Source organism: Galeopterus variegatus, unplaced genomic scaffold, assembly GCF_000696425.1.
Source record: "Galeopterus variegatus unplaced genomic scaffold, G_variegatus-3.0.2 Scaffold12828, whole genome shotgun sequence".
NCBI lineage: Eukaryota > Metazoa > Chordata > Mammalia > Dermoptera > Cynocephalidae > Galeopterus > Galeopterus variegatus.
Genome location: NW_007738939.1, coordinates 24,586 through 34,486, shown reverse-complemented (window position 1 = coordinate 34,486; position 9,901 = coordinate 24,586). Strand labels below are relative to the sequence as shown.

At 41.1% G+C, this 9,901-nt stretch overlaps 1 protein-coding gene across 4 annotated transcripts in view; it reads right to left on the bottom strand.

Moving 5' to 3' along the window:
* Positions 1–165: 165 nt before the first annotated feature.
* LOC103581337 (zinc finger protein 343-like) overlaps positions 166–9,901 on the bottom strand; it is a 27,222-nt gene continuing 17,486 nt past the window's right edge. For 3 of the 4 annotated variants that reach the window (XM_008563200.1, XM_008563198.1, XM_008563201.1), the window contains 2 exons: positions 2,554–3,411; positions 166–2,385 (listed from right to left, as the gene is read on the bottom strand). In XM_008563200.1, the coding sequence (XP_008561422.1) occupies positions 1,337–2,385; positions 2,554–3,411 (1,907 nt within the window). In that variant the 3' untranslated portion in view covers positions 166–1,336. Of the gene's footprint in view, positions 3,412–9,901 lie in introns of all 4 variants that reach the window. The other variant, XM_008563202.1, reaches the window with a different exon arrangement.

Genomic DNA, 9,901 nt, shown 5'->3' with positions numbered 1-9,901 from the left:
GTAACTTCCTGGTCTGGAAAATAAATGCAGGAAGAGAACCCCAATTCAGGGTTAATTTTCCCAAGGAAGGGATGCCTCTCACTGGAGGGTCCTGGAAAGATTAACCACTTTGGGGTCTCTCATTGCTCAGAAGAGATGGGCTTTGAGTAATCCTTTGCATCTCCGTCACCCAGGGGAAGAGGGGTGACAAATCCATGGGGGGCAAAGCAACACAAAGTAACACTCTTAAGTCTGCTGGGGGAAACATGGGGATAAAGCTCCACCCGCAAACCCTGCCCACACAGGTCTCCAAGTGTGGCCTCTGGTGCATGGGGAGGTGTAACGTACTGCTTAACACATCTCAGTCTCCCTCCTTGCTTGTATAAAGCTTCTCCCAAAAAAGCTGTTCTCTGATAAGGTGTACCTTTTCCTAAGTCTTTGCCCATTCTCTCCACACATGCAGAGCTTCTATTCTGTGTATCTCTGTGTACTCTGGGGTCTGTTGAGGGATGACTTATGGCCAAAGCCGCATCCACATTCCTCTTATACTGAAGATGTCTTAGACTAGATTCTCTGAAGAGATGAGATGGAGAATCAGGGTTCACTGGGGGGGAGTGACGGCAGGACTGGGCAGAGGAAGAAGCTGACCTGCAATGGCCAGTATGGGGATCCAAACCCTTGACCTTGGTATTACAACACCACACTCTAACCAACTGAGCTAACCAGCCACCCCTGGAGGTGGGGTTTTGTTTCCACAATATCAACCAGTCACTGGCCAGGAACCACCCCTGGGGAAGATGCACAGCTCCCCATGCACACACAGATGCATTCCTCTGCAAGCAGCAGCACAGTTCTCTGGAGCAGCTGGGGTGTTAGCCTGAAAAAGATCATGTGAATGGAGCTCCACAGTGTCACCACGTATGGACTCTCCTTGTGGTGTGTGACCATAAAAGCCTTGCCCACACTCCCTGCCAACAAAGAGCTCCTCCCTGAGTGTGCCATCTTGTAATTGACTCATGCTCATTCTTTTGCTCGTGTTCAACACTCCCTGAACACATGATGCTTCTACTCCAGTCTTTCGCTGGATATTCAGTAAACACTTATTGCTAAAGCCTTATCCATAGTCCCTGCACATACAAAACTTCTCCCCTAAGTGTGTCCTTTTGTGCACACTGAAGGCTGACTTAGGCTAGAGCTACCCACACTCTGCACTCACAAGGCACATCTCCTGAATGTGTCCCCCAAAGTCTGATGAGGATCCATACACCTCTGCAACTTCACTCACACTCTACACACACACACACACGGAATTCTCCCTGTGTGTCTCTCTGGTGTAAGGTGAGGTTTGACTGATTACTCAGTCTTGCACATGACCCCAACATACACGAGGCTTCTCCCCCGAGTGTGTTCTCTGATGAAGAAGGAGGAGTAAATTCCGGCTAAAGCCTCGGCCACACTCTTTGCACATGTAAGGTTTCTCTCCTGAGTGGGTCCACTCATGTACAATGAGGGTTGACTTGTCACAAAAGCCTCGCCTACATTCCCTGCAAATATAAGGCTTCTCATCTGAATGTGTCCTCTGATGTCTGATGAGATTTGACTTCTGGCTAAAGCCTCGCCCACACTCTCTGCAAACATAAGGCCTTTCCCCTGAGTGTGTTCTCTGGTGGGCGAGGAGGAATGATTTCCGGCTAAAGCCTCGGCCACACTCTCTGCACATGTAAGGTTTCTCTCTTGAGTGTGTCTGTTCATGTATGATAAGGGTTGACTTGTCGCAAAAGCCTCGCCCACACTCTCTACAAACATAAGGCTTCTCCCCTAAGTGTATTCTCTGGTGTTTTCTAAGGGTTGACCTGGCACTAAAGCCTCGCCCACACTCTCTACAAACATAAGGCTTCTCCCCTAAGTGTATTCTCTGGTGTTTTCTAAGGGTTGACCTGGCACTAAAGCCTCGCCCACACTCCAGGCACATGTAAGGTTTCTCACTTGAGTGTGTCCTCTGGTGTCTGATAAAGGATGACTTGTTGGTAAAACCTCGCCCACACTCACTGCAAACATAGGGCTTCTCCCCTGAGTGAGTCCACTGATGTCTACTGAGTATAGACTTATCTCTAAAGCTTTGCCCACACTCCCTGCACACATAAGTCTTCTCTTCTGAATGTGTTTTCTGGTGTTTGTTCAGGTTGGACTTCTGGCTAAAGCCTCTCCCGCACTCACTGCACTCATATGGCTTCTCCCCCGTGTGTGTCCTCTGGTGATTAATAAGGATTGACACTTGCCTAAAGCCTCGGCCACACTCACTGCAAACATAAGGCTTCTCCCCTAAGTGTATTCTCTGGTGTTTTCTAAGGGTTGACCTGGCACTAAAGCCTCGCCCACACTCCAGGCACATGTAAGGTTTCTCACCTGAGTGTGTCCTCTGGTGATTAATGAGGATTGACACTTGCCTAAAGCCTCGGCCACACTCACTGCAAACATAAGGCTTCTCCCCTAAGTGTATTCTCTGGTGTTTTCTAAGGGTTGACCTGGCACTAAAGCCTCGCCCACACTCCAGGCACATGTAAGGTTTCTCACCTGAGTGTGTCCTCTGGTGTCTGATGAAGGATGACTTCTCGGTAAAGCCTCGCCCACACTCATTGCAAACATAGGGCTTCTCCCCTGAGTGAGTCCACTGATGTCTACTGAGGATAGACTTAGTTCTAAAGCTTTGCCCACACTCTCTGCAAACATAAGGCCTCTCTTCTGAATGTGTTCTCTGGTGCCTGTTCAGGTTGGACTTCTGGCTAAAGCTTCGCCCGCACTCACTGCACTCATATGGCTTCTCCCCTGTGTGTGTCCTCTGGTGATCAATAAGGATTGACACCCGGCTAAAGCCTCGGCCACACTCATTGCACACAAAAGGCTTCTCCATCGAATGTGTCCAGTTGTGTTTGATGAGGTTTGACTTATCTTTAAAACCTTGCCCACAATCACTGCAAACATAGGGCTTCTCCCCTACAAAAGTAATCAGGTTTGTAATGAAGTTTGCTTTCAGGCTACAGTCTGGTTCACACTCTTTACAGCTGATTGCTCCAAATCTCAAGGTTTCTAATTCCTTCAATCCTTTATCTGGTTGCACAGGGTTTACACTTTGGGCTGAGTGGGGCTCCATTTGGGGTGGACTGGAAAATGCCCTTGAGGTCTCTCTCTCCTCTGTCCTTGCAGACAAAGGTTTGGAGTCACCTTCTCTCTCTTGACCTGTGATTTCACTCCAGCAGCTTTGATCAGAATAGTGCTGTTCCTGCTGTTTCTGATGCCCTAGGCTGGAATCCCCTGGATGGAAGTGATTTTCTGCACACAAGCCCAAGAAGATCTGAAGCACAGGTTGGCTGAGAAACTGCTGACAGGAGAACGCCAGATGGCAGGAGGAACAAGGGTATGGCTTTGATTCTGCTGAAGAAAGACAGTTTTCTGTTAGAGTAGCCATAGGTGGGACTGCTGGGCTGTTCTGCCTTGTCTCAGGACAGAGAGTGTCTTACTGCCACACCTGTAATTGATGATATATGTACAACCTGATTTCTTTGTGACCAATAATTCCTTTACATTACATTTTTACACATTACATTTTCTATTGCAATACAGAAAATCCACACCAAAAACATCATCTATACGTCAGACAAGGAAACTTTCAAGTAAGCATTATGCTTTGCAAACCACTTCAATTATAGTTAGCCTTTTCTTTCTACTAAAATCATCTAAACTATAGATAATAACATTAATATATAATGTCCACAACTCTTTGTTTTACTTGTAGATAATGATCTCTATGGCCCATGTGGAAATCTCCTTCATGACTTTTCTCATTATACAAAAGGGACAACAGGTATAAAAAGTTACTCAGTCTGGAGGGCTTCCAAATGTAGAAGACAACAACATGTGAAATAGTGGCTAAAGAGATTGTATGTGAAATAAACCTGAATTTCATGTTGCCCATCTGTAAACAAAGATTTATTAGAAAATTTCTAAGTGCTAGATTCTCTCCTAATTATTATAGATTCAGTAGTTAACAAGAAAGGCATGGCCCATGATTTTAGGATTCTGGTACCAAACCAATCCAAAACATGCCCTTCTTTCAGTTTCTCAAAAATCAGTATAAAAGAAAAACTTTCATTTACAGCAGCACCTGCCTACGAGATAGCAAAACTGGTTGCTGCATTTCATCACAGGTGGATCTATCCAGTTGATGCTGACAAATGCCATGTACTTGGCTCCAGACCCCTCCTGGACCTAGATGAAGAATCCTGCCTGACCAAGAAACAATGGAATCTTTATAATCAACTGTGTTCATACCTAAAAACTCACTCTATCCCATCCAGAGTGCTAGTTTTCAAACCTTAATTAGCATAACCACCATGAAACCTCTACCTAACAGTTAAAACCCTTGATTTCCCTCCCCCCCCCTCACCAAACTATACAGTGAATTTCTTCACGGCCTTGGGCTGTTTGTGATCTTGGTTTTACTTTTTGACAATGTGTTTTGCCCTTTGGTTGCTTTGACAAGGCACTCACCAATGCAGGAACCACTGGACTGCCAAAGATCCCACTGTGCTTTGACTGAGCCGCGTGTGCTCAGAGCTGCTTGCCTGGCAGCCTTGCCATGGGTGAGTCTCTCAGCAGCCATCAGGCTCTGGCTGTTCTCACTAATTGTTTCCTGAATTCATTTTATTTATTGGACTCTCTGGATAGACATAACTAATGACTTCTTTCTTTTTCTGGCCAGTTGTCTCTCATAAGACTTTGTGGCAATTCTAGAGTTTTGTGACCTGAACTTTCAGTCTTGATTTTTTGACTGTGACTTGTTGCTGCCTTCCCTTTGGTTTACCTGGAAGCATACCAGGTCATTCAGATGCCAGTCTATTACACCCTACATCACTGAGAAGTATTTCAGTAGAAGGAATCCCATTTGTGACTATTCTGCATTAAACATGGGAACTGCAAAGCTCATTATAGTTAACACCCTGTTAAAGGAACCCCATGTACACTCATTTATAATTCTAATGACTAAGTATTACTAGTAAAGTGTCATCATTTCACTAAAGATAATTTAGATTTATAGAGACCACTGTGAGGAACTTTATATCATGCCCCTTTGCCATGTAATAATTCAGCATATATTTCTAAAGAACAACTATATAGTTGAGATATCTGGCTCCCAACATCACCAACATATTTACTCATTCACTTAAACTTAAAATACAAGGAATGTAGTTTCAGAATAGTTGACCCATATCCTTGGGTAAAAACAAATACACAAAATATAGTTCAAGATTCATATGTAGTTTTTCTTTGTCAATAGAGAAGGAGTTGGCCAATTTTTTCTGTAAATAGTAAATATTTTAGGCTTTGTAGGTCAAATGGTCTCTGTACTGCAGAACAAAAGCAGCCACAAACATGAACAAGCATGGCTGTGTTCCAAAAACCTTTATTCACAAAATTAAGTGGTGAGACAGATTTGGTCTATAGGTCATAGTTTGCCAACTCCTGTTTTACTGTGGACATATGGTCAAAGCTCTCAGCTCAAGAGTTAACTGCATTATTTGTTTTCCCCTATTCTCTGCACTCTTATTATTATTCTGAAATACTGTTAGGTATATTTGTTTCTCTTTGTATTCCATGTTAGGGTTTTTCCCTCTCTTTGTTGGTTTAATTTCTTTCTTTGGGTATGTAAAACACGAATGATCTAAAAGTGAAAAATTATTCAGAAAGGTCTCCTTAGAGAAATGCGTCTCCTTCCCATAGCCTTCTAGTCAGATTCGACATACAACTTGAAAGGTAACCATTAGTTTCTGGTTATTCATCCTGTGTTATTTTGTGCAAAAAAGAAACAGATGTGTATATTCTTATTTCTCCTAATTTCTCATTTAAAAAAATATTCTTTGTAGTTGATTTTTTACTTAATATATCCTAGAATTCACTCCATAACAGTTCAAAGAGATCTTCCTCATTCTTTTATATAGCTTTATAGAAATCCACTGGGAGTATGTACCATAATTTCCTCAGCCAATTTCCTACATAGGGGCTATTAGGTTACTTCCAAAATTTTATGTACCAGTAATGCTGTAATGAATAACCTTGTACAAATGAATTTTCATATTGTTGGATATGAATCTTCACAGTAAATTCCTATAAACAGAACTGCCAGGTCAAAATATATGCATGTATAGTTTTGTTAGATATTGCCAAATTTCTCTCCATAATGGCTGCACCATTACTGCACTGCCACCTGCAGTGTGTAACCGTGCCTATCTCCCTCAACTTTGCCAACAGTGTTTTGTCAACCTTTTGCAGTGTTGCCAAGATAATAGGTAAGAATGGTATGGACTCATATCTGAGTGTAGTTTTAATTTGCATTTACCTCATTAGAAATGAAGTTGAACATCTTTTCATACATGTAAGAGCCAATGTTATATCTTACCTTGTGAACTGTCTGTTAATGTATTTTGCCCATTCTCTTTCCATTTGGTTTTGGGGTTCTTTTCCTCAAATCTTAAGATTTATTCCACATTATGGAAAGTAGCTCTTTATATATGATATATGTGGCAAATATTTCCTGGAATTTTGTCCTATGTCTTTTGACTTTGCTTATTGTATCAAATTTATCAGTCTACTCCTTTATGCATCTGGATTTTCAGCCAAATTTAGAAAACTTCTCCTAAGACCAAGTTATAAAAGATTTACTCAATTTTTTTCTAGTATGTCTATGGTTTAATTTTTCAAAGTGGCTTAACATAGACCTCTAGTCATTTGGAATTTTTCTTATGCATGGTGTGTGGTATGGTCCAATATTATGTTTTGCCAAATGGATATCCAGTTGCCAAACACCATTTATTAAAATGTCTATCTTTAGGGGCCGACCCGGTGGCACACTCGGTAGAGTGCGACACTTGGGAGCGCGGCGGCGCTCCTGCCGAGGGTTCGGATCCCATATAGAGACCGGTCTGCTCACTCAGTGGCTTAACATAGACCTCTAGTCATTTGGAATTTTTCTTATGCATGGTGTGTGGTATGGTCAAATATTATGTTTTGCCAAATGGATATCCAGTTGCCAAACACCATTTATTAAAATGTCTATCTTTAGGGGCTGACCCGGTGGCACACTCGGTAGAGTGCGACACTTGGGAGCGCGGCGGCGCTCCTGCCAAGGGTTCGGATCCCATATAGAGACCGGTCTGCTCACTCATTGAGCGCGGTGCGGGCGTGACACCGAGGGTTGCGATCCCGTTACCGGTCACGAAAAAAGACAAAAAAAGGAAAAAAAAATGTCTATCTTTACTCCAGTGACTTGGGATGACATTTTTATCATATACCAAAGTCCCATAAGTACTTGGGTTGATTCCTGACTTTTTGATTCTATTTGTCTATTCACCTGCCTGTACCACACTGTTTTAATTATAAAGATTTCACAGTATGTCTTAATGTCTCGTAAGGATAGTACCACGTTGTAGTTTAACTTTTCAGCTTATTTCTGGCTATTTTTACATGTGAATTCACAAAAGAGCTTGTTACTATTTCTCCTATTGAGACATGTTAACTTCATGAATTAACTCAGGGGTAAACTGACAACCTGATTTTAATCTATAAAAATATTTTTTGAAAAAAATCAAAGAAATTTTAACACAGATTTAGTGTTAGATGCTACTAAGCTACTATCAACTTTGTTCAATAGTGGTATTGTGGTTATGTAAGAACCAATCTTCAATTTTTAAAGAAATGTGATATATTTAAGGGTGAAATATGATATTTAGGATTAACTTTTTTTTAATTCAGCAAAAAAGAAAGAGAAGGATGAAGCAAGTGAGTATATGCCAATAACTGTTAAGTCTAGATGGTTTGCATTCCTCCTTGATCCTTAATAGCCTTAAGGAATCCTTATTTCTTCTTTAAAATTCAGCATAAGCTTCCCCTCTTGCGGTAAATTGTATTTTTGTCACAATATTTGCTGCTCCTCTGCCACTGAGCCCATCTCTGCAAAAAGATTATCCTTCCCAATACAATGACATCAAAATTGGCTGCAGGATTTGTTCTGGCCAATGAAGATTAGTGGGAAGTTAGTGCCACTTCCAAACAACTTTTAAGAGCCATGGCATAGTTCCATCATTGCTCTTTTTCCTCTACTTTGAGAATCCCATAACCCAGATAGAAGCCATTCCTTTTGCTTGGGTCTCAGAACCAAGAGAGTTGAGCCACACCTGAACTATAGCCAAGAGGTAAGATAAGTGAGAAATGAACATTTGCTACTATAAGACACAAAAGTACTGGCAGTGTTTGTTATCACAGTATTATCCAGTCGAAGCTTACTAAAATATCTCCACCGTGAGCGCTTTAAAGATTCTTTCAAGGAGAATTGGCCCATCTATTTCTAACAGTGCCCGAAGAGATATTATAACATGAACATGTGAAGAAACAGAGAAAAAGAGACTAGTTTATGAGGAAAAATAGTATGCTGTCAATTTTTTATAAGACTGAGAATAAACTTGTGATGTTTTGTAGGCAAGTAGAAAGATGGGGAGCAAGGTGAGACAGTGACAGAAATGGGTTCATTTTAATATGTGATGAACAAAATCATTAAAGTTCAATTGTTTAAGGGCATGAATACAGACACAGAAAAAGAGTATGTGGCACTATGAACCCATACAGTCCAAAGAACAGAGAAAGGAGCAAGAGAAAAGCCAGAAGAGAGACATAAGTTCTGGAGAACTGCAGAATATTATGGTGTCAAGCAACAAAAAGGAAACAATTTCAAGGAATGCAATTGGGGTCCAGGTTTTCAATATCTACATTAATTTGAACCAGGTCATTTTAACATTTTCCTCTGAACCAGTTAAATTTATTAATGAAAGAGAGAGAGACAAGAGAGATGTGTGAGAGAGAGAGAGAGAGAGATTAACATTTTCCTCTGAACCAGTTAAATTTATTAATGAAAGAGAGAGAGACAAGAGAGATGTGAGAGAGAGAGAGAGAGAGAGAGAGAGAGAGAGAGAGAGACAAGAGAGATGTGTGAGAGAGAGAGAGAGAGATATTATGGCACTACTGCTCTAACCAAGTGAGCTAAACCAGCTAGCCCAACAAATAAATTTTTTAAAAAGGGAAAAAAACCTACATGTAACCAGATTAAAATGAATGATTCTACACTGAATTAGATGGAGCAAGGTCAGATGGCGCTAGTTCAAACCAGAAGGAATCACATCAAAACACATCAAAGAAGAAGAAAATGGAACAAAGTAAATTTGGTTAATTCATATCAGGGAAACAGCTATGCCATTTAAAGGAAACTCCTTAAAAATTCCTTCCTGAAACTGATTTGCATCTTCAAAAATGTGATTCTTATTTACATGCTTTATCTACAGACAAATATCTAGAACAGCCCTATCTATTACAGTAGCCTCTATCCATATGTATTTATTGAGCGCTCAAAATGTGGCTAGCATAAACTAAAATATGGGCCAGTCAACAAAAAAATAAATAAATAAACTAAGATGTGCTCTAGTGTAAAATACAAACCAGATTTTGGAGACTTAGTACAAAAAATGAGTAGAATATCTAATTTTTGGGCCGACCCCGTGGCGCACTCGGGAGAGTACGGCGCTGGGAGCGCAGTGGCGCTCCCGCCGCAGGTTCGGATCCTATATAGGAGTGGCCGGTGCGCTCACTGGCTGAGCGTGGTGTGGGCGACACCACACCAAGGGTTGCGATCCCCTTACTGGTCACGAAAAAGACAAAAAAAAAAAAAGAATATCTAATTTTTTATACTGATTACATGTTGAAATGATATTTGGACATATTGGGTTAAATAAAACATATTATTAAAATTAACTTCACCTGCTTAGTTCTATCCTTTTTAATGTGGTTACTAGGAAATTTAAAATTACCCGTATGGCTCACT